The following is a 23,720-nucleotide window of genomic DNA, read 5'->3' as shown; positions in this document are numbered from 1 at the left end:
AATCAGCGCTCAGAGAGACCGTGACGACTTATAAGCCACGTGTTAGAAGAGGCTGGGGTGCCGGCACCGGGGCTCACTTGGTTAATCCTCCGCCTGCGGCGCCGGCATCCCATATGGGCGCCACTTCTAGTCCCGGCTGCTCCTCTTCTGGTCCAGCTCTCTGCTGTGGCCCGGGAGGGCAGTGGAGAATGGCCTGGGTCCTTGGGCCCTGCACCCTCATGGGAGACCAGGTGGGGGCACCTGGCTCCTGGCTTCAGATCGGTGCAGCGCACTGGCCGTGGCGGCCATTTTGGGGTGAACCAATGGAGGGAAGATTTTTCTCTCTGTCTCTCTCTCACTGTCTTAACTCTGCCTGTCAAATTAAAAAAAAAAAAAAAAAAAAAAAAAAAAAAAAGAGGCTGGGAAGTGGACTGGTTTCTTCCTGCATGCCCGAGCCGGGACAACCTCACGCGGTCTCTGAGTGGCTGGGACTGCGGGATGGTCAGGTGCGGCTTCTGCTAGGGTCTCTCGTGGGTTGGGGTCAGGCTGTTGGCCGGGGCTGGAGGGCCTGCGTCTGCACTGCCCTACAGGTGGCCACCCAGAGGACAGCTGGGCCGCAGTCCACGGCCTGAGCGCACCTGAGAAGAAGGTGCTTTGCAGCCGTGGGACAACACGTCTTGTGTGTGCCGCTCACGTCTCCGCGGCCTTGCGCTCTACCCGTGACTGGGAGGGCTGTGCTAATGTTTCCAGCGTCGATCGTGGACTTGTGTATTAGTGCTGTTATCTCCGAGTTTGCTCGCTGTGCATTTTGGAGCCACCTTGCCAGACGCCTGCAAATGGAGGGCTGTCCTGTTTTCCTGTTGAACTCCTTACGTCTTGTCTGGTTTAATGCGGCTCCCACTGCTGCTTCGGTTAGCATTTGCTACCCCCACCCCTTTAAGATGTATTTATTTATTTGGAAGAATTACAGAGAGTGAGGCAGACAGAGATAGAGGTCTTCTATCCACTGGTTCACTCCCCAGATGGCCTCAGTGGCTGGGGCTGGGGCCGGGCCAGGCCGAAGCCAGGAGCCAGGAACTTCTTCCGGGTCGCCCACGTGGGTGCAGGGCCCAAGCACTGGCCCATCCTCTGCTGCTTTCCCAGGTGCATTAGCAGGGAGCTGGATGGGAAGTGGAGCAGCCTGGACTCGAACCAGAGCCCATATGGGATGCCAGCACCGCAGACCACAGTACCGGTCCCCAAACCAGCAATAAGTCGGCTCCATTTTTGCCTGAGCTAAATTCCACTCCCCTTTATTTCTGCTGAAGATGGAATTCTAGGGTGCAGCTGGGAAGCCTGATTCTGCTGTCCGATAGCTCCTGTGAGTTGTTAAGAATTCAGCTCTCGGGGTCGGCACTGCGAAACCGCCACCTGCAGTGCCGGCCCCCCATGTGGGCGCCAGTTCAAGTCCCGGCTGCTCCACTTCCTATCCAGCTCCCTGCTGATACACTGGGGCAACGCAAGACGCCCAAGTGTTTGGGTCCCTGCACCCGCGTGGGAGACGGGGATGGAGGCCCTGGCTCCTGGCTTCAGCCTGGCCCAGCCCCGGCTGTTGTGGCCAGTTAGGAAGTGACCTCTCCCTGCCTCCCACCCCCCATAACTCTGCCTTTTCAATAAATAAATCACTCTTTTAAAAAAAAATTCAACTTTCATTGTTACAGTTGCACCTTTGGCTTCCAAGGGAAGAATTTTGTCTCCAAAGGGCAGCGCGGCGTCCTGCGCTCTGGTGGAGGCTGCGAGGGCCTTCGCACCCCTGCGGCTCGCAGGTGCGTCGCTGCCCCCGGAGCTCTGCTCCCGGGACCCTGTCCCCTTCCTGGCGGGGGTGGCCGGGGGCTCAGCCTCTCGGGGCTGCCGTGTCCCTGACCTCGTGGACTTCCTGTTTGTCGTCGGACGTTCACCTGCTGGGCTCCGGCAGGGACTCGTTGCCTATCTCATTCATGTTTCTTACGGTAACCTGAAGTGCGGCGCGCACCCCCTGCCGGCTAAAGGGCCTGGGCCCCACCAGGCCGACTTGGACGTGGAATCAAAGCCCGCGGCGCAGGCAGCTTTGTGGAGAGGCCGCTGCTGAGCAGGCGCAGGAGAGACCGCGTCTCCTAGGAGGCTCGGGCCAGTGCGGCTCCCAGCAAGGTGGCAGCGGGTGCGGCGCGGCACGGGGCACGGGTGCCTGCCTGTCGCCTTCTGCAGGCTTCCACACTCGCTCTCCACGACCACCAAAGCGGGACCTCACGCCCTGCCCCTCTGACCGCCAGCTCTTCCTTGGCCCTCAGCACCCCTGCCTGGCTCTGCTGGCCCCAGAGGCCCTGCTCAGGGTGGCCACCTGGGTAATTCCTGCCGTGGAGACGCCCACCTGGGCCGGGCTGGCCCCCTCGTGTTGTCTTCCTCCTGCCTTAGCAGCAGCCAGCTGCCTTGGGAAGTGGGGGGGGGGGGGGGAGCAGGGCCCCAGGGCACAGCCTGCGCGACGGCAGGGCCAGCCTGCGGGCAGCAGCCGGAGGCCGTTCCTCCAGGACAGCCAGGAGGCCAGAGCAGACTGGACCTGCCTGTGGGAGCCGCCAGCCTCGCAACCCAAGTTCCCCTGCAGGTGGCGCCTCCAGGCCGGCCGTGGTGTGAGCGGGCAGAGCTGCCCAGCACCACGGGGCACCGCTGGGCCGCCGAGCCGGCCAGCCAGCGCCTCAGGCACACTCCCAGGCGACGTCAGGCAGACAAAACTGCTCAGCAGAAGGGGCGTGCTCTGCCTCAGCAGGGAGGCCTGGCAGGCGCCCTGTTCTTGGGCTCCTCCGAGCCCGGCACCAGCCACGCCCGGCACCAGCACTGCGAGGATGAGCGCCGCGCCCAGAACCACCCAGGGCTGCTCAGAGCCCCCGCAGCTCCCTCCCAGTACCAGGAAGATCCACAGCGGGGGCCTGGGCAGGGCCCTGGGGACGTAGGGTGGCGATGGGGCCCAGGGACCCTGGGTGGACCCACACGCTGGCCACAGATGCTCTGCCCACAGGGACCCAGGGCAGGGCCTGTGGCTCGGGACGCTCCTGGCCTCCCCTCCCGTAGCTGGGCCGACACCGGCACTTGTGCCGTCCCCTGGTGCTGTCAGCCGGAGTCACAGGTGCAGAAGTAAGGCCTCCCTGGGCTCGGGCCTGGCGGGCCTGTGTTACAGGCCTGCGTGCTCCCAGGTGCACACTCATGGCGGAGGAGAGCTGCCAGTGGCCTGCATAGCCTGCAGCCGGGGAGCACCGGACCCCAGCACTCAGCTGTCATCCTGGCTCCCTTCCAGGCTAGGAGAGCAGGTAGGGAGCCGGCCTGACACTCACCATCGCCACCATGCCCAGGGACTCAGGTTCCAGCACCCTGTGGTTGAAGACGGGAGGGGCTGCAGGGTGGCCCCAGGGCGTCGTGCTGGCTGGGAGGCCGGCCCCAGGTTTCCACTCTGCAGCAGGTGGGAGCACGGCCGGTGCCGCCCTGCCCGCGGCCCACCTGACCCTCTGGACACGCCACGCAGTCAGGTGTTGGAGGTGGCCACGCTGCTGGGTGGAGCCCATGATTGAATCCCTGTGGCTTTAGGGAGGCCACTAGGTGTAGACAGACGTGTGCTCCCTGTCTCCCTCTGTGGGACTGCCCGGGCCCGGACCAGGAGCCTCCAGGACTGTGAACTAAATAAACCTTTGTTCTCGGAAAGTGGGGTTGTTTCAGGTATTTTGTTGTAGCAGCAAAAAAGTGACCGATGAGAAGGTGGTGGTCGTGGTGGTCACAGTAGTCATGGCAGGTGGTGGAGGTGACGGTGGTGATGGTGGTGGTGATGGTGGTCACGGCAGTCATGGCAGGTGGTGGTGGTGGTGATGGTGATGAGGTGGTGATGAGGTGGTGATGGTGGTGGTGGTGGTGATGGTGGTGGTGGTCACGGCAGTCATGGCAGGTGGTGGTGGTGGTGGTGGTGATGAGGTGGTGATGGTGGTGGTGGTGGTGGTGATGGTGGTGGTGGTGGTGGTGATCACGGCAGTCATGGCAGGTGGTGGGGGTGGTGGTGATGGTGATGAGGTGGTGATGAGGTGGTGATGGTGGTGATGGTGGTCACGGCAGTCATGGCAGGTGGTGGGGGTGGTAATGGCAGCTGACTCAGGATCCTTATAGTGCTATCCCAAGTATTTTGCGTATATTGACTCAGGCTGCACCACAGCCTATGTGTAGGCAGAGCCATGATTCCTCCCTACAGGGGAGGCCAGGCGCTCTTACCCGGTGGCAGAGCAGCACCCCAGCAGTCTGGCCCTGGCGTCCAGGCCCTTGGCCAGCTCTGCACCACCTCCAGCGGTCCCCAGCTGAGGTCTCTTCCGGAACAGATAGCCCCGAGCTCGAGCTGTTTCCTCATGGGCCTGTCGTCTTCCTGGTGACCCGCTAGGCAGGGAGAGAGCCCAGACCAGGCTCTGCAAGGTGGTCAGACAGGACACAACCGGTCTTGCAGATCCACCTGTCCCTTCCGGGTTGTAAGAGAACAAAACAGAAGCTTCCTGGAGGCCTGTGACTCGCGGCAGGCCCGCGGCTACACTCCCCGAGCCCCTGCCTCACAGATCTCCACCAGAGAGCTGGAGGCTGGCCCCCTGCAAGCCTGGACTCCCTGCACGCTCACCCCCACTCCCCTGCACCCGTGCCGTGTGCCACCACATGGTAACGCCTGCGACAGGGGGCAGACGGCCCCAAGAGGCCCTCGCTCTCTGGGGCCTCCTCCTGTACCCACCCCACAGCTGCCCAGCATGAGACCTGCCCAAGCCGGCCTGGGCCGGACATCAGGGCCCGTCGCCTCCATGGCGTCCCATGGCCTCTGACTCACGGCTGCGGCCTGCGAGGCCTCCACCTGACCGGGCACCTTTGCCTCCTTGCAGAAGCACCTGCTTTGGCGGAGCCAGGGCATGCTGCAGGCCTGGGTGAGCATCAGCCGGCAGCTGTCGGCGCCAGGGCGAGGCCTGTGAGTGAGGCCATCAAGCGCCCAGGCAGGGAGTGTGGGCGAGCGACCCTGCGGGTGGGGGTGGGGATGGTGCTGGCAGTTTGGGACCAAGGGGCGGGAAAACGGGCCACGTAGGCCCAGGCCCGCAGAAGCGTGAGGGCTCGTGGGGCTCCTTGGAGGTCAGGCACAGAGACCGGGCCGGGGTGGGGGTGGGGGGTGGGCTGCCTTCCTCCCTCCTGGCCGCCTCCTCCGGCAGCCCTGCCAACTGCTGGCACCCCAGCTCAGCCCGGTGAGGGCTCTGGTGCTTCCAAGGCCTGACTGCGGCCGTGGTGCCTGTGCCCGGGCACTGCGGGCTCCAGAGCTTGGCTCTGCTCCATGGCCTGGCGAAGAGGCTCCTCTTCCACTGCCCTGCTGGGGGCACCCTCCAGCCCACAGCAGGCAGCAGCATGGGGCGGGGCTTCCCAGGACCAGCTGGACCTTGCTGATGGGCAGGACCAGGTCCCGGCTGTCCAGCTCAGGTCAGCGCTAGGACAACTGCATCTTAGTCCGGACTTGAGACACCCACGGCCTTCCGGAGACCAGGAGGAGGGGGGAGGAGCCATGGGGAGCCGCGCTGCACGCCGGCCGGGATGGCACGGCTTCCATCTGGCCGCGGCCTGCTGGCTCTCGGCGGTGGTCACGGCTTCCAACTTCCCTTAGGACACGGGCACCACAGGACCACGGCGCTGTTTCCTTCCCGTCCACAGCCAGTAAAGGCTCATCCGCTGTCCCCCGGGAGCCGGCCCCTCCCAGAGCCCAGCACTCCGCAGCTGCGCCCCTCGCTCCCCGACCCTGGAGAGCTCCTGCGGGGCGGGGGGGGGGGGGCACACACCGCGTTGGTGTCCCTACTCAGCTCTGCCCGCCTGGGCCCTGCGCTGCCCCCGCAGCCCCTGCGCATCGACCCCCGCCCCGCAGCGGAGGAAACCCGAGGGCCCTGAGAGCTTCGCGGCCGTCCCCAGCGCCCAGGGAGGGGTGCCCGCCGGTCCCCGCGCTGATCGGGTGGGCAGCAGCGTCCGCTCAGCTGCCCCAAAGTCCGCCCCGCCGACCCTGGACCAGGTGGACGTCGGCGCCCCCGAGTCCCGGCGGTCCGTGCGGAGCGCGGGCCGGCGTCTGCGGGGATCTCGGCCTCGGACCCTCCGGGATACCCGGGACTGCAGGCGCTCCAGGCTCCGCCCGGCCCGGCTTGGCCTCTCCCCGCGCGGCCGCCCGAGGGCGAGGACGAGCGGCGCCGCGGCGGCCCCGACTGTCCTGGCGGCGCCAGGGCGGGGGCCGGGGGCGGCGGCGCCGAGCGGCCAGGAGCGCCCCGGGCGGCCGCGCAGGGCGGGGAAAAGACGGGGATCCCCGGTCCGGGGTCCGCGTCCGCCCGCGGGAGACGGTTCTTTCACCAAAAATCGAGGGCTCGTGACCAGCGCCTGCGGACTCCGCCACCCCCGCGCCCCCCGGTGCCTCCCCCAGGCGCGTTCCCCCAGGCCGCCGGCAGGCTCCGGGCCCAAAAGGCTGCCCTGCGCCCCCACGCGGCGGGGCGGGACGGGGCCGCTGCGGGGCGCCCGGCGCCGCGTCCCGCGCGCCCGCCTGGTCGCTTCCTGCGCGCGCCCGGGGACTTCCTCCCGCAGAGCCCGCGGCCGCCGAGCCTGCGCGGGGCGCGGGCCGAGCAGGGTGCCCGGCCGCCCGGCGGGACAGGGTCCGCGCGCCCCCGGCCGCCGGCCGCGAGCTCCGTGACGTCACGGCGGGCGGCGTCACGCGCCGGCCGCGGCGGGGCCGGGACATGGAGCCGCGGGCCGGCTGCCGGCTGCCCGTGCGCGTGGAGCAGGTCGTCAACGGCGCGCTACTCGTCACCGTGAGCTGCGGCGAGCGCAGCTTCGCCGGGGTCCTGCTGGACTGCACGAAAAAGTGAGCGCGGCGCGGGCCGGGACCCCGCGCCCCCGGGGCGCCCCGCCCGCCAGTGCCCGGGACCGGCGCGGGGCGGGGCGGGGCGGCGCCGCCCGGCGCCCGCTTTCGGTTTCCGCCGGACTGGGGCTCGGGGCGCGCGGCCCAAGTGGCTCCCGAAGTCGCCGCGACTTTTCGGGGCGGGAGAGCGGCGCCGGCCCGGCGTGGGTGCGGGGCGCGGGGCCGGGACCCCAACTCCGCGCGTCCGCACCCTGGACGCGCTGCTCTTTGTTCGGACGCGCGGCGGAGCCCGCCCGCCGGCAGGACCCCCGCGGGCAGGTGCGCGGCGGCCTTGCCCTGCCACGCACTCGCGCGCGGGGTCGCCCGCCTGGGGCCACAGCCCCCGGGGTTCCAGGGTCGGGTATGCTAGCTCCGTGCGCCGGGAGCCCCGCGGAGGGGCGGGAGGACCCGAGTTGCGGGAGCCTGACCTGGGGGATCCCGGGCTGCGGGCCGCCCCTGCGCACCCGCAGGGACCCCCGTGGCAGGCAGCCGGCGTCGCCCCTTGGGCCCTGAGCGGGCGCTCAGCGCTCCTGCGGGCCTTGGTTAAGGAGCGCGCAGGAGAGGGCTGGCTCCGAGGCCCAACTTCCCCCCTGGTGCCCCAGCAAGTAGGGGGCGCGTCCTCCGCAGTCGCCCTGTGACACCCTCTGCTCGGCGCTTCTCGCTGCCAGAAGCCATTTATGCACGGTCATGTGATTTAACATATGGCCTCCCCGATGACTTGCCCTGCTCCGTGCTGGCTGCTGCGGGCCGTGCCCGGTGGCTGGGGACAGCCAGGGGCACCTCCTGGGACCCCTCCTTCCTCTGGTTGGGCTGGGGTCTCCCTGGAGAAGTCTTTCCGGCTCCCTGACTGCAGGCACTGGCAGCGGAGGGCAGCTCCCGCCTGTGGCCAGAGGTGCCCGGGAGTCTGCAGAGGCCTTCAGTGGGTGCCAGCCAGGTGTGCAGGGCCACACCCCTCCGCTCCGTGCCGGCTAGGAGCAGGCCTGCCAGGATCCCTGGCAGGTGCAGGCCGTGGGCATCCTTCGGCCATGGCCACAATCTGCCATAACTAGGGCCACCAGGCAACCAGAAGCCGGCCCCTGAGGGACACAGCTCTGCTCTGCAGCCTCAGGCTGACCCTGGGCCCCTCAGGGACCCTGAACTACGCCTGTCCCCCCGCTCCAGCTCCGCCAGGCGTGGTGCAGGCTGCGCGGGTCTTCCCTGCGCGTGGCTCCCTGGGGGTCCGCCTGCAGGTCTCAGCCACTGTGTCAGCAGTCACGGCGCTGACGTCTACAGCTCTGCTGCTGGGCAGGGTGCGGCGGGAGCTCGGGCGCTGGCCAGGCTGTCACAGGAGCCAGGGGCACTGCCCTCCCTGGATGCCACCTTTCTCCTCGGTGCTTGACACCCGCCCGTGCCCCTGGCTGCGGGTGCCGTTGTGCTGGGTGCGACCCGGCCACAGGGCCGCGGAGCCCGTATGCGGGCAGTGCTGGCAGCTGTCGGCACCTGCATCCCCTGACTGTCCCTGGTGGCCCAGCTTCCCCCCTGCTGTTAACGGGCAGTGCGCAGTTCCCGCTGCTGGGGTGGAAGTGACAGGCTCAGGCCTGTGCAGGCCAGCTCAGGTCGGGGGCTGCACAAGGGGCCTGGCTGTCAATGCGGGGGCCGATGTCCGGAATGGCGAGCACCCTGCATCTCCTCCCTGTTCCCGAGGCCAGAGGAACCCCAGGGCACCCGGTCTCTGTGAGTGAGTGGAGGTCCAGGGGGGGCGATGACCCAAGCCAGAAGGGTCCTGGGATGGTGGGCTGTGCCCCTTCAGCCCTGCACACAGCATCCAGATTCCCAGAGACCTGTCCGGGGCCCTGGAGCCCAGAGTGTGACCCTCAGGAGTGTGGCCCACCCCTGCTGCTGTGGCTCCTTGTGGCCGGCCTGGCCACGCCCCAAAACGATAACGTGGGGTGGGCTGCGTTTTGGGAGTGATTCAGGGTGCACCTCTGATGGAGGCCCCGGGCAGCGTAGCCCTGCACAGGGGTGTCCTGGGGACTGGATCAAGGGCCTCCAGCCTCAGCCTCTAAACTTGTGTTTCTGAGACTTCCCAGCTGCTGATGGCCTGGGGTACCCAGGCCACACAGACCAGGTACCTACCTGCTGGAAGCGTCAAGGTGCTGTCCTCCCTAACCCGACCCCAGCTCGCTGACCGAGAACAAGCACCTGGTCCAGAGGCAGCAGTAGCGACCTGGAGGGACTGAGGGGCCCACGAGGCACAGGCCGGTCACAGGGCCCCGGCTGCACTGCTGGGCTTGAGAGCTTCACCAAGGACTTGGTGCCCGGGGAGGGGGCACAGCGTGAGGCCAGCCCCATGCTGTGGGGGGCACGCTGAAGGCTCAGGGAGTCACCAGCTGACCATCTCTGGGGAGGCCTGGGGTCAGTGCCCACAGGAGTGGGCCAGCTGCTGTCGTGTGCCCTGGTGCCCTGGAGGAGGGGCTGCCAGCTCCAGGCTGCTGCTCTCCCCTGGCCTGGGCCCAGGCTCCAGGGCACAGGTGTTCCCAGGATGCCTCCTGCGTGGCACCTGCCGCCCTGTGGCCAGCTGTCCACAGGGCTGCGGGAGGGACGGTGCCTTTGCCTGCACCAGCCCCGGGTGGGCAGCCGGCTCCCAGCAGCTCAAAGCCTGTGGAGCCGTGCCTCCTCACCTCCTTCCCGGCGGGCAGCAGAGGGTGAGGGAGGAAGGGAAGCCCTGGCGGTTGTGTCTGAGGAGACAGGGCCGGCTCCTCCTGGTCGTGGGCCAGCCTCGGGCCTGGGCTGCTCAGGGTGGGCGGCCAGGCCGGGGCCCCAAGGTGAGACCCTGGCGACGTGGTGAGTGGGGCGTGGCCACCGCTGTCCGCGGGACCTCCTGTGGGTGCGGTGCTTCTGTGTCTGGCCCCTGCCGAGCCTCCTGGGCAGCACGTCCCTGCCTCTGTCTCCCCACGGCAAAGGGCCTTTGTCCCAGGCCCTGGCAACCCCTAGGCTGAGCCCCCGTGAGTGTCTGGGTGCAGGGTGTACCCTGGCTGACTCACCCTGGCTCCAGGCTGACGGCGGCACCTTGGGGCTCTGCCAGGCCTCTGGGGACAGCAGGCCTCGAGGGTAGCCGTGGGTGGCAGATGTGTGTTCCGTGTTTTTGAAGGGCCGCACATGGGACCCAGGGCCCTGGGCAGCAGCAGGGGGCTGCCACCTCCACTCCCGGAAGCAGCACACCCACCTCACCAGTACCCACGGGACTTGGGGTGCCGCTTAGCCTGCCTCTCTGAGCGAGGGGCGTGGCCATGGTCTCTGTGAGCCGTAGCTAACAGCACAGCCCCAGCAGCCTGGCCACTGCCGCTGGTCCCGGCAGCACCCAGGCTGGGTCCCTGCCTGGGGGTGACCTGTTCCCATGTTTACCCACCAGGCGAGTGGAGGGTGTGGCCGAGGAGGAAGGAAGTGTGGCCGTGCCAGGCCACTGGCGGTTCCGGTCCCTGGGCTCTGGGGCTGGTGGGCGGCTGGCATTCCGGCCAGCTCATGCAAGGCCCAGGCTGCTTCCCAGTTTGACCTGCTCTGCTATGTCCTCACCCTGAGTGGGGGTCGGTCCAGCAGCAGCCCGGAGGCTGGCCAGACTCTGGTCACTTCCCTCCATCCTCTGGGGTCTTCCCTGAGGCTGAGATGCCCCCATCCCCACCACCCACCCCTGCCTCAAGGTGGCAACTGAGCAGCAAGGGCCTCCCACGGGACCCTGGGCCTCCGGGAGTCCTTGCCTGGAGTGGATTGGCAGCATGGCCTCCTCTGTCCTATCCAGGCCGGGCCCTGTGCAGCCCCCACCCCAGACAGACACCTGGGACCCTGGACCCTCTGGGGGCACCCTTGGGGCATCGGGATGCTTGCCTGGCAGCCCCCAGGGGATCTTCCCCAACCCCTCTGGGTGCCACCCTCAGAGAGGAGGGGAGGGACAGGTGAGCAGGGGCCTGGGGCCCAGGCCACAGGTCCTGCCGTCGGGTCCAGCTGTAAGCCCACCCGGTGGCCCCGAGACCCTCTGTCCTGTGACTGTTGAGTGTGTGTCTCCACACAGGGCGTCCACCTGCTTAAGGTCCAGAGGTGCCTCCCTGGACAGAGTTGGGGGGTGCTGGGGGTGGAGGTGGCTGGGCCATCTCCCTGTCCTCACGGCCACTTTCTGTCTCTCCCTCCAGGTCTGGCCTCTTCGGGCTGCCCCCATGGGCTCCGCCACCTCCCACCGACGAGCCCCCTGCCAGCCGCTGCCATGACCAGGCCCCCGAGGAGGGGCACAGCCAGGCGGCGACGCCGGGGGCGGGCTCCCCACCTCCTCCCAAGAGCGCTGGCCCTGAGCCGCCTCCGCCCCTCGTGCCGCCGCTGCCCGCCGGGAGCCTGCCCCCATACCCGCCGTACTTCGAGGGGGCCCCCTTCCCCCACCCGCTGTGGCTGCGCAGCTCCTACCAGCAGTGGGTGCCGCAGCCGCCTCCCCGCAGCATCAAGAGGACTCGACGGCGGCTCTCACGCAACCGAGACCCTGGGCGGCTCATCCTCAGCACAATCCGGCTGCGGCCGCGCCAAGTCCTCTGTGAGAAGTGCAAGAGCACCTTGAGCCCCGAGCAGGCCAGCCCCGGCCCTCCAGCACCCCCCAGAGCCCGCCGGAGGCTGGGCAGCGGCCCCGACCAGGAGCAGCGCAGGCCTGAGGGGCCAGGGGACAGTGAGCCCAGCGCCCCGGCCACTCCACGGAGGAGCAAGCGGGAGCGGCTGGAGGAGGCCAGGCCCCCGGGGGGGCAGGTGCCACGCAGCCCCGTCATCAGGATCTCCTACAGCACACCCCAGGGCAAGGGCGAAGTGGTCAAGATCCCCTCCCGGGTGCACGGCTCCCTGGAGCCCTTCTGCCCGCCGTGGGTCTCGCAGGACAGCAGCCCCGACACCGAGCTCCCCCGGGACGCCGAGCCCAGTGCTGGCGAGGACAAGCTGCCCAAACTGAAGCTGACGCGGCCAGGGCCACCCGGCCCGGACCTGCCACCCCCCAAGATCCGCCTGCGGCCCCGCCGGGGAGCTGGCGAGTGTGGGCCCCTGTACCGGGCGGAGCTGGTGGGGGCGCTGGACAGCCAGCAGCGAGGCCCCCGTGCCGGCTCGCCCACTCTCTCTGCAGATGGCTCTGCCCACGGGCTGGGGGGCCTGTCTTCGGGAAGCTCGGGCGAGGACGAAGACTGCCAGGGCTGCCCCCGGGGCCAGCAGGGCCGAGGGGGCCTGGCCTTCCTGGTCAGCTGCCCTCCGGGCACCGTGGACTGCGCCAGCGAGTCCGTCTGCAGCAGCGACAGCCTGGACGAGTCCAAGTCGTCCAGCTCAGAGGTGACTTCAGCAGATACGGGAGACCTGTCGTCGGGCGACGGGGCCCCCCTGCCTTCCTCTTCCAGAGCTGCGGGCCAGACGGTGCCGCCGCTGACGGTCAGGCTGCACACGCAGAGCGTGTCCAAGTGCGTCACTGAGGACGGGAGGACGGTGGCTGTGGGGGACATCGTGTGGGGCAAGATCCATGGTTTTCCCTGGTGGCCGGCGCGCGTGCTCGACCTCAGCCTGGGCCGGAAGGAGGATGGGGAGCCCTTCTGGCGAGAAGCCAAAGTCTCATGGTTCGGCTCCCCGACGACGTCATTCCTGTCCATCTCCAAGCTGGCCCCCTTCTCGGAGTTTTTCAAACTGCGCTTTAACCGGAAGAAGAAGGGGATGTATCGGAAAGCCATCACCGAGGCCGCGAACGCCGCACAGCATGTGGCCCCCGAGATCCGGGAGCTCCTGACGCAGTTTGAGACGTAACTCGGCGCCAGGTGAGTGTGGGCTGCCGGCCGTCGCTCACCGGGCCTGCGGCTGCACCCTGGTCCCAGTGCTCGGCGCTCCTCCTGCGGGGGCCGCAGGGACTCGGCTGTGCTAGCTGATGTGTCACACGTCCTGCCGTTTGCAGGGAGCCCTCGGCATTCCTGGTTGTGCGGAGCTGGGGCGAGAGCCTCCCTTGGGGGGTAGGGGACAGTTTGGCCACCCGGGGAGGGAGCTGGAGGGGTGGGCTCTGTCTTCTGCTGCTGTCCACCCCCAGCTGGGCCTCTGCCTTGGTTATGGTGACCTTCAGTGACCTTGTGGCCTGCACCAGGGTTTCCTGGTCACGTGCCTTTGGGCTCGGCAGCTCCGGCTGATGCTTGGCTGGGGAGGGGCTGAGCCACATGCATTGGGGGTCCCAGGGGAGAGGAAGTGGCGATGAGGGGCTGCCCCAAGCTGAGCACCAAGGCTGCAAGTCCAGGGGCAAACTGTTTGCCACAGACCCAGTCATTTCCATCACTGTTGGGGGGGTGGGGAACAGGTGCCAGCGTCTGGACCCGACGTGGGGCAGGCAGCAGGCTCCAAGGGGGAGGGGTTCAGAGAGTCTCCTGCCCTGGCCTGGCCTCTCCCGCCCAGGCTGCCCCATGGGGAGGGGTTTAGAGAGGCCCCAGGCTCTGGCCTTGTGCGGTGACCTTGCATTTCCGGTCACTGGGTCTCCAGGGCCGTGAGCCTTGGGGTGTGCCCAAGTGGACGCTTGGACCCTGGAGGCTCGAGAGCCCCGAGCTGGGAGCAAGCTTCCTCGCATGTTCCGGGCTGGCCGTGTAATCCGGAAGCAGAGGAAAAATCTCACCGGACGGGTTTGCCCGTGCAGGGGCTGTGCCACCCAACAGGCTGCTGCTTGCCCGTGGGGCCGAGCCTGACACAGACAGCCCGAAGTATGGGTGCCAGAGCCTTCCGGCGGCAGGCCCCAGCATGGTAGCTGCCCGGTTTGCTTTTGGGTTTTGTTTCCTAAGGATTTAAGAGGTTGACCTGCCAGCTGTGGTCAGGGAGAGGGGTCCTGGTGCTGTGTGGGTCCAGCTCCCTGGAGGGGTCAGCTTTGCTGGTGGGGGTGGTCGCAAGGCCTGCTCTTCGCAGGAGAACCTGGGGGCCGGCAGAAGCCGGGTGGGCAGTGCTGCCCAGAGCAGGGTGTGGCCACTGGCACATGGGCTGCTCCTTGGAGGAGGGGGCCGGCATGGGGCCCAGCAGGGTTGTCCTCAGGGTCTGGCTGCCCTGCCTGGCCCAGGCCGGCCCTGCAGCTGCAGTGTGGCTGTGTGGCGGCTGTGCCTGTGCTGCCCTCGGCTCTTGTCAGCCAGGTGTCCCTGCCCTCAGGGGCGCCGACAAGCAAGTATCTCGCTCTCCACGGCCCTCGCTGGAGGGTCTTGCCGGGTGATGCGGCCACAGCTGAGAGGCAGCACCACGCGGACATCCCGCGGACCAGCAGGTGACAAGCTGGGCCCGGGGGCCAGAGGCACCAGTGAGCTGCCAGCGATGCAGTGCCCACCCCTGTGGACAGGGTGCTTCCCCTGTGGGTCCTGACCGCGGCTCACAGCTGCTGTGGCCCCAGTGCCCTCCACTGTCATGGCCATGCCAATGCCACCTGCGTTGTTTGTGAGCCATACACATGGGAAACCCTAGGGGCTTGTGAGTGACCCTCACCCCTGGCTCCTAGCAGGGTGATTTGCCAGGGCCCCTCCCAATCCCACAGGGGCCCCTGCAGGGGGCACGTGGCAGGGCATGGGTGCTGTGGGCCGTGAGGCCGGGCTCCTGGAGGTCCCTATGCTAGGTGCTTTCTGCTCGTGGCTGGCCATGGTTGGTTGGAAGGCCAGGGCCGGCAGCAGCAGAGTGGCCAGGCTGTGTCCCAGACGTGGACCAGGGTTCCCCACAACGCGGGGCCCCACCCCCCACACAGCACCCTGGCCAGCTGTGCCTGAAACGGAACAGCAACTGTCCCTGGAGGGTTGGTTGGAGCCCCAGGTCCTGGCTTCTGCTGTCCTGGCCCCTCCCTCCGCCCGCTCAGGCTGGGTGGGGCCGGAGGTGGGGCAGAGGTGGGGCAGAGGTGGGGGCCGACTACAGTGACTCACAGTCCCAGGCAGTGACTTAGCACATGGCTGAGAAGGAAGGGGTGACCCTGTCAAGGCCTGGGACCCAGGAGGGCTTCCTGGGGGAGGCAGCATGGCCGTGGGTCAGCACTGCAGGGCATGCTGCAGGGGTAGGGAGAGGGACCACGGTGACCTCCAGGTCCTGCTTGTGTGGAGATAAACCATCCCTACCCCACCAGCGAGGAACCGGAGGGGCCTTGGGCAGCCCCACTAGGCCTCCTGGGCAGTGGGGGCTACTGGGACTTGGCTGAAGGCAGCTTCGGGGTTGGGAGCCCAGGTCTCAGAGCACCTGGGGCTGGCAGCCTGAGTGGAGCATTTGGGATGAGGACAGTGGGGGAGGCTGTTCTGCAGCAGGGAGTGGAGCGGCAGTGTGGGAGGTAGGAGGTGGGCGTTGACAAGGGGCAGGGGCAGAGGAGGGTGGGGCTGGAGGGGTCAGCTAGCCAGCCCCAGGGACCAGAGGGGAGGCCACAGGACTGATGTCGGGGAGACAGTGTCTTGCCTGCCTGTCCCCCCAGCACCACAGAAAGGGGTGAGGGCTGATTAGAGTGGCCGGGGGCTGCCTGGGGTCAGCCAGAGTGGCACCGCAGGCCTGCCCGTGTCCTGGAGCCTCGAGGCCCCCGTTGGGGCAGAGCCCTGTGGCCAGGGTGTCGGGCTTGGCTGCCATGGGCGCTGAAGTGGCAGAACCTCCCTGGAGGACAGCTGGAGTGGCTCTGGAGTCCCAGCCCCCAGGCCTGTGGGAAACTTCACAGCCCCCCACCCACAGGAGCTGGCAGGGTCCGGCCTCCTGTGGAGTCGGGGGCCCTGGCTGCCTCCCTCCCTCCCGTGGTGAGCGGCTGGGCTGCTGACTGGTTGGGGCCTTCCCAGGGGTGCACTCAGCCGGCCCCTGGCACTGCAGCTCCCAGTGGACCTCTGCTTGCCCGTGCCGTCAGCATCCCCATGGCAGCCCCTCGCCTGGTTCCTGTGGCTCCATAGTAAACACGGCCATCCGGGGTCAGACAGGATATTCTTCCCTCGTTTCCAGGGTCAAGGTCAGAACCTGAGTGTTGGCAGGGCTGTGCTCTGGCCATACTCCCCGCCAGGGCTCTGGGTGGATCCTGCCTGCCCCTCTGGCTTCTGGTGGCCGGGGCATCCCTTGATGTGTGGCCCCGTGGCCGCCCCGGTCCTTGGTGGCCCTTCCCCTGCCAAAGCCCTGCGATAGCCTTTGGGGCTCGCTGGTCGTTGAGGGTCAGCCCAGACATGTTTGGGCAGACATCACCATGGAAGGTTCTGGGGTTACAACTGAGTCATCCTCCCACTGAACACTCCCCAGGGGCCATGCTGAGGCCACGCCCGGCCCCCACCCCCCGCCTGACCCAAGGCTGGGGCCAGGGCCACAGGGTCAGCCGCGGGCAAGCTGCACCCGCCCTGGGCCTTGGGTTTGTGAGCCAAGGAGGAGCCCTTGTTCCAGGAAGATCTGCTACGGTGGGGAGGGGCTGTGTTGGAGCCGGGGGTCCCGGGGGCACCGGGGCCCCTCCAGGCTGCCAGCCTCCTGGGGTGGCTTTCTCTCTGCTCCTCGGAAAACCTTTAGCGTCGCTGGCGCTGGCGCGTCCTGCAGGCGCCTCCCCGCTTCCTGTGCCTGTGGCGCCAGCTGCTCACCTGTGTCGGGGTGTCCATCGCATCCCTGCGGAGTGGCGCTGCCGAGCTGCGTGCCCCAAGCCGGCGCTTCTGTGTCTTCGGCTCCGAGTGACAGTGCGTGCCTCTCAGCGTCTGGCCTCTGGGAAGGCCGTCATCATCTTCGTTTTGTCCCGTGGAAGCCACGGCCTGGGGCTCTGTGCCTGACTCGGGGCGCGGGCCCCAGCTCAGCACCGAGCAGGACAAGGGGGCAGGTCTGTGGCCGCCCTTCATGGAGGGCCCGTGCCCCAGCCGTCCGCGTCCTCCCTAAGACACGCTTTGCTGACCGCCTCTGTCATCCTGGGTTCCCCGTCTCCCACCCCGCGGGAGTCCCCGGCCCAGAGCCCTCGGGTGGGACCCCCGTCCACAGCTCCCCCACAGGCCTTTGGGCGGCCACCCTGTCCTGGTGACGCCAGGCAGGCCAGGGTCCAGGCTGTACCCTGTCGAGGTCCCGAGCTTCTACGCCGGGTTCTGCCCTCCACCGGGGCAGACTCACTGGGGCCGGCCTGCTGACCGGCTTCCTTCACCCCCTCGCTGGGGTTCTTCCAGAAGGAAGCGTCGCTCACAGACCCAGGCCAACGGCGAGAGCTGGGGTAGGGGTGTCTGCTGGGCTCCCCTGAGCGCCACTCTGAGGGCGTGCCCCCTGCAGATGCACGCGCTTGGGGTCTGCAGAGAGCACGAGGGACGCGTGCCACAAAGGAAGCGGCTCTGCCCTGGGACAAACGCCCTCTACCCCGGCATGCTAACGCGGCCGGCCCTTGGCCTGAGCCCTGCGATGGCCACCGGGGGCCCTGCCCGGGCACAGCTGCTGCCTACGGGGCCCTGCTGGTGCTCATGACTCATGGGTTTGCTGCTGTTTCGAGTTGTTACTTTTTCTTTTGGCTCTTAATGATGTGAACATAATTGCTGATTTTGAGGGTGTGGAGGTTAAGCGCATACACCTGCTGTGCTCCCTGCTGCGATGTGATACAATGTGGCAGCTCAGGACTGGTTCCTTGTTCCCTGCAGAGCTGGCCCAGGGCTCCCCCAAGCTCTTCTCTCTGCGCCCAGAGCCTGGGTTCCTTTGTCTCCTGTTTCCCCATTTAGAGATTCCTGGCTTTGGGGGGTCCGGTTGTTTTCTGAGTCTCTGGACACTGCCACTGGGCCGCCTGCCCTTCCCTCCCTGGGTCCACGTCTGGCTGAGGGGCCGGGTAGCTCGGGGACAGCTCAGCCCTCCGCACCGTGCGCTGTGGCTGCACCCGACACCCTCCACGGGCTCTGGGCGGCTCCAGTCTTCAGGAAGAGCTGCCCTTGGAGGGTGTGAGCTGCCAGCTCTCTGCTGAGAAGGTGTGGTCCCACAGGGGCAGTGGTGTGCAGGTCTGAGGGTTGACCCCGCTCCAGGCGGGGTCCCCGGGGCTGCCAGGTGGGGAGGGCCCCACGGCGCCCCAAGGCTGTGGACGGGGGGAACAGGGCATCTTGGGAGGCCCCATTGCGGGGGCAGGGGGCGTTTCCCACAGCATGTGGGGGCTGACAGGAGCCCAGCGATACCTCTAAAGCTGGGCTGCAAGCAGCCCCAGGGGCTTGGCCGGTGTCCCCCTCGGCCAGGTCTGCGTGCAGGGTGGGTGTCTGATCCCAAATGCTGGGCTGGAAAGGGCGGCTCCTGGTGTGGCAGGCACCGAGCGTGCGGCCAGGCCTTGCTGGCAGCCCCGAGGGTCTATCAGACAGTTGGAGGGGACCCTCTGCAGGCACCAGGGCGCAGAGAGGCTCCCTGCCACCCCAGGTCTGCTCCGTCTGCCCCAGCAGAGGCAGGTGGGCCAGGCCAAGCAGGGTGTCTGCTGGGGCCCTGTCTGCCTCCATGGGGATTGTAGGTGCGTGTGCCCTGAGGGGCTGCGTGGATGCCGTGTGCTGGGGCCCTGGCTCCGGTCCAGAGATAGGCCCAGCCGCTGTGGGACGTCAGAGTGGATGGCGGGCTTAGTGCTGCCTCCGACCCTTGCACACCTTTCGGGACCCGGGAGCAAAGTCCTCCGTTCTGTGGAGTCCTGACCATGAACTGATGCTCACAGTGCACAGGGACACTCCTGCACACACGAGCACGCCGACACGTTGGCACACGCGTGTGCACGCGTCACCTGTCAGGCGCTGGCTTGTGATGCTGTCCTGGGCCTTGGGCACAAGTCCGCCTGTGCAGCCTGCCCTTGTCCCATCTTGGGGGTAGTTGTGGCCTGAACTATCCCCCGAGAACTTACGCGTGAGTCCTCGCGCCATGCGCAGTGGACACGATGGTGCCTGGAAAACCGGATCCTTACAGGCGGATCCGAGCTGCCGAGCGGGGCCCCTGTAAGAGGAGGGAAATTTGGACACGCACACACATGTAGGGGTCTCGGGAGCTGGGCGTGGGCGGCCGTAGGTGGAAGCCCCCGGCCCATGCACCTTTGTCCTGGGCACCAGCAGGGGGCCAGGCCTGAGCTCCCATCCCACTGCATCTCCCCCCCTGTGGGTCCGGGCTGCCCTGCTGTCTATGGGGTGCACGGCCCTGGGTGTCATTGCACAGGGGCCAGGGGAGCCTCAGGTCCTGCTGGCTGAGGAGCCAGGAGGAATGGCCGGGCTGCCGCAGGCCCGCCCACACCCATCCCCAGCTGCAGGGGCCTGGAGGGGCCCAGGCTGAGGACAGGCAGTTCCCAGCCACAGCTTCTGCTCCAGGAGCCCCCACAGCCCCCACAGATCAGGTGCACTCGGGGAGGGCACCGCCGGTCACGCCCTCAACCCCGGGGAGCTCGGTCCAGGTCGGTCGGCACCGCCACGGGATCTGCAGTCTTGCTCGTCACTGGCCGTGGGGCTGGGCCGAGCTCTGCGAGGGCACTTTCTCGGGTGTGTGGGGCTGGGACCCCCACCGGGCACGGAGAGGGACAGAAAGCAGTGTGCGGGGTGCGTGGGGTGCGTGGGCAGCTCCAGGCCTCGGCCCTCACCTGCCCAGGCATCCGCAGCCCCGGCCATCTGTGGGCAGTGGGGTCAGGTGTGGGCTGAGGCAGATGAGCGGTCCGTGAGCAGCAGAGGATCCTGGCCACTCCAGGCACCTCCCCTGGTGCCCAGGCACTGTCCAGGGCGACACTGGGTGGACCCTCCTACCAGCCTTGTGGGGTCCTGTTCTCAGGCTGGGCCGGGCTTGGCCCTCCTGACAGTGCGGCTCCCCTGGGTCCAGCGCCGCCCCCTGGGTCCAGCGCGGCTGTGGCCTTGTCTCCAGCTTTCCCTGGGCCCCCCCAGGACTGGACATCCCTGCCCTTGCACCTGTGGAGCTGGACACCCCAGTCTCGTGCCCCTCCTGTGCACTGTGGGCACCTGGACAGCTTTAGACCCTACCAGCTCTGTGTCCGAACCTTGCCTGCACTGGGGGCATGGAGGGAGTGCCCCAGGCAGTACCGATGTGTCCACCCCGCCCTGACCCTGCAGAGGGAAGGAGCCTACATCGTCTGGGATAGCGTCCCTGGCGCAGGCTCTCAGCCTGGGATTTGAGACCAAGGCTGAGAGTTTTCTGCTATTGGAGTTTTTTCTATGCAGATAGTGAGCTGTGTCCCAGGAAACCCTGCGGCCACCCAGCCGCGGGCTCCTGAGCAGTGGAGGGGGGGGCAGCCCCTGCAGGCCCCAGATGCGGTGTCCTGAGGGACCCGCCCGTCATCCTCACTGCTGCCTCTGAGGGCTGGGCCGCCAGCGCTCCAGGGTCGGTGGTCCCCTCTGTGTCCCCTTGTGATGTCTGCTCTGCTGTGCGGGGCAAGGGCCGGCCCCTTGGCCCCTGCGTCCGCAGTGTGGGTCCCTTGGGAGATGGCCGAGTGCATGCTGCTCCAGGTTGGGAGGTGGGGTGGGAGGACTTCCTGTGTCCCTAGGTCCCAGCTCCTGGCTCTGAGAAACCCAAGGCTGGTGGTCACCAAGTGAGGGTCCTAAGCCTGAGTGCGTCCGCCTGTAGCCGTGGTCTGTGGGCCTTTCTGGGCAGGAGACCTGGCTCGTGTGGACAAGCAGGCACCGGCGCCCCGCCCACCTCTGCCAGGGCTCTCGAACCAAGCAGCACCTAGGGCGGTGGACGCTGGAGGAAGTGGCACTGACCTTCCCCACTTGTCCTGCCCAGGGTCTGCTCCGGGCCCCCGAGGAGCCCGACAGGCAGCACCACCCGTGCCTACCCCTGCCTGGCCGTCCGGTCACCAGCCTGGCCTCAGGTTGAAGGCCTGGGCCAGGCTGTCCTCTGCAGAGGGCTGCTCCTCAGGGTGCGAGCCCACACCCTCACACAGCCGCCATCTGCGGGAGGCCCCTGAGCGGCCGCTGGGCTGACGTCAGGCAACCCAGACCCGACGGCCCCCGTGTCTGCCAGGAGCTGCGTGTGCAGGGTTCCGTGGGGGCAGGGGGAAGAGGCCATCCTTGGGGACAGCTGAGGTGTCCCGGCCCAGCCCGTCGTGACCTGGTTTGATCGGTGTCTCTGTCCTTGCTGCGGGTGCTTCCTCTCCACACACCTCAGCTGGCCTTCGTGGCAGTGGCGGTGACTGCAGACTGACCCTGAGTTCCCACCCAGCCCTGTGTTCCCTGCCGGGTTCGGGCGTGCTTTCTATGCGGTCAGTGCGACTTTGCAGCCTCGATGCCTGCTCACAGCGGCCCTCGGCACGAAGCCCCCGCCCCGTGCCCGCAGGCCCTGCTGCTACCGTGGCCGTGCGGGCAGAGCCCCCACACAGAGTGGCTGGGAACAGGGCTGAAGTGTCCCCTCCCACCGTGTGCTCTGCCCGCATCCTGGGGACTGTGCTCACTGGCCGCCCCCACCTCTGTTCTCAGGTCCACTCTACCTCCTGGGCCAGGGCTATGTGTCCTGGAGAGGGTGGGCCCAGGCTCAGTTGCCCAGAGGGGTGGCAGTGGCTCACGAGGCCCCGTCCACCAGCTCCTCTGCACCACGTCTAGGTCCTGGCTACTGCTGGGTGTTGGCGGTGGCAGCCACTGAGACCCTCTTCCCGGGGGAAGGGGCAGTTAAGGGGCTCCCCGCCATCCCCGCCCCGAGGAAGCGGCTCAGAGGATGCCGGGTGCTGTGGTCCTCGGCGCTGGGTGCACCACGCTCGACCCCGTGGTAACCTCTGCCTCTCTGTCCGCAGGTCACCGACGATGAGAGGTGCCGCTGTTCTCCCGGAGCCCTGTGCGAGGACCCCAAACCCTCCTGGCCTGGCGTGAGGCCCGAGGATGGGTGTGGCCCAGGTGGGGCCACGCCCAGGGCATGCACACGGCTGTCCTCTGACTCGGGCTGTTGCTGTCCTGCTTGGGGAAGCTGCTCCGCGGGCCCAGCTCGTCCAGCACGGAGCGTCCCCCGGGCACAGCCGGCACAGCTGCTCAGCTCAGGCCGCCCCACAGGCTGCAGAAAACCCAGCTGTGCCTGTGGGGCCCTCCCCGCTACCCGCCACACCCATCTCCGAGCACGGCCCCCGGTCCCCGCCTTCAAGGCCACCCTGTCCCCGAGACGCTGCTACAGGTGACCAGTACGTGCAGGGGGTGACGCGGGCTTTCTGACAGCACCACCTTCCCCCTTCATCACTTGAAAGACCAAAAAGAAAAGAGAAAAAGGAAATTAATCTTCGGCTCTTTCTTTGCTCCAGTGTGAAGCATAAAAGGCAGTTGCATGGAGGCGGAGCCCAGGGCCTGTGGGTGACATGGGAGGGCACAGGGCCAGGCACCCTGCTGTCACCACCCGGGGCCCATGGGTGACAGGGAAGGAGCACAGGGCTGGGCACTCCTGTCACTGCCCAGGGCCCATGAGTGACATGGGAGGGACAGGGCCAGGCACCCTGCTGTCACCACCTGGGGCCCATGGGTGACGTGGAGGGCACAGGGCCGGGTACCCTCAGTCACCACTCGGGGCCCGTGGGTGACATGGAGGGCACAGGGCCGGGCACCTGCTGTCACCATTCGGGGCCCGTGGGTGACGTGGAGGGCACAGGGCCGGGTACCCTCAGTCACCACTCGGGGCCCGTGGGTGACGTGGAGGGCACAGGGCCGGGTACCCTCAGTCACCACTTGGGGCCCGTGGGTGACGTGGAGGGCACAGGGCCGGGCACCTGCTGTCACCACCCGGGGCCCGTGGGTGAATGGGAGGGCACAGGGCCGGGCACCTGCTGTCACCACCGGGGCCCGTGGGTGAATGGGAGGGCACAGGGCCGGGCACCTGCTGTCACCACCGGGGCCCGTGGGTGAATGGGAGGGCACAGGGCCGGGCACCTGCTGTCACCACCGGGGCCCGTGGGTGAATGGGAGGGCACAGGGCCGGGCCCCCTGCTGCTGCTGCTGCGCTGGGGGTTGCTCAGGTTGCCGACTGCAGAGGGGCCGCCCTGCTGGTTTCCTGGGAAGGGGCCGGCCTCTCCCTCCCTCCCACGGCTGAGCCCTCCTGTCTCCCACAGAACCCTGGCAGTGACCCTGGGGGTGGCCGTGGCTTTGCTCGTTCCTGACTTTACTGGAATATTCTGGGTTCTGGGCAGGGACCGTGTGTGTGCGTGGGGCTGGCGGTCAGGCGGCAGAGACAGAGAAGCTGGGCTCAGAAGGCCGTGGCCGGGGGTCTCCCTGCCGCCCTGTGGCTCCGGGGGCCGGGTATGGTTGTGCCTTGGGGCAGCAGGACGGGCTCCTGGGAGCACTCGGGGATCCTCAGGCGTGGGGGGAGGAGCAGAGAGAGGGACGTGGCAGGAGCGAGAGCAGGTGCCTGCCCTCGCCTGGTCCCCTGGCTCCCCAGGCCTGGGCGACCAGGCCCACCAGGCACCCAGTCCCCCCTCGGTGGCAGCCCAGGCGCTGTCCGTCTTGGAGCCCAGCCGTGAGGAGCTACAGCTGGTGTGTGTGCAGCAGGGGCCAAGGCGGAGGTGCCGCAGGCTGGGCCACAGTGGCCTCGCCCAGGCGCCTCCGCACCTCAGGAGCCCTGAGCGTGCCCGGCCCAGGCGCTTCTGCTGTTGGCCACCCAGCCTGGGCCCCACAGGCTCCCGTGGGTCAGCGCGGCAGCCAGGGCAGGGCGGGGCTGGAGGGAGCAGGTCCTGGGGCCTTCCCTGCTCCAGGCCCAGCCTGCTGTGGCTCCTGCCTGGTGAGAGTTCACCCACAGGGGGACAGAGCTGGGCTAGGCCTCCCGCTCCGGCCGTTCTGCTGGAAGTGGAGGGGCCGTGTGCCCGGGGCCTTCTGTTTCCAGGGCAGAAAACCCCTGCCATTTCTTTGTCAGTTTGGTTTCCCAGCTCAGGCCACACCCAGAAGAGGGAGGTGGGGCACCAGGGCAC

The 23,720-nt window shown here is 68.0% G+C and overlaps 1 protein-coding gene across 2 annotated transcripts; it reads left to right on the top strand.

The window, feature by feature from the left end:
- Positions 1–4,524: 4,524 nt before the first annotated feature.
- On the top strand, positions 4,525–22,046 carry PWWP2B (PWWP domain containing 2B). 2 transcript variants are annotated; one of them, XM_070057052.2, is made up of 3 exons: positions 4,525–4,925; positions 11,074–12,705; positions 21,576–22,046. In XM_070057052.2, the coding sequence occupies exons 1-2, from the start codon at positions 4,816–4,818 to the stop codon at positions 12,692–12,694; spliced, it is 1,731 nt and encodes a 576-aa protein (XP_069913153.2). In that variant the 5' UTR covers positions 4,525–4,815; the 3' UTR covers positions 12,695–12,705; positions 21,576–22,046. The 2 variants fall into 2 exon arrangements, with proteins under 2 accessions (XP_069913153.2, XP_051685178.3); XM_051829218.3 differs by lacking the exon at positions 4,525–4,925 and adding an exon at positions 6,504–6,874.
- Positions 22,047–23,720: the final 1,674 nt, after the last annotated feature.

The sequence above is a fragment of the Oryctolagus cuniculus genome, chromosome 15 (assembly GCF_051225735.1).
Source record: "Oryctolagus cuniculus isolate XC-2025 breed Fujian yellow rabbit chromosome 15, ASM5122573v1, whole genome shotgun sequence".
Lineage (NCBI taxonomy): Eukaryota > Metazoa > Chordata > Mammalia > Lagomorpha > Leporidae > Oryctolagus > Oryctolagus cuniculus.
This window is presented reverse-complemented; position numbering and strand designations above follow the sequence as displayed.

Coding starts and splice junctions, on each gene's coding strand:
- PWWP2B (XM_051829218.3), top strand. CDS start 6,750: ATGGAGCCGCGGGCCGGCTGCCGGCTGCCCGTGCGCGTGGAGCAGGTC. Junction 6,875..11,073: donor CTGCTGGACTGCACGAAAAA/GTGAGCGCGGCG, acceptor CTCTCCCTCCAG/GTCTGGCCTCTTCGGGCTGC.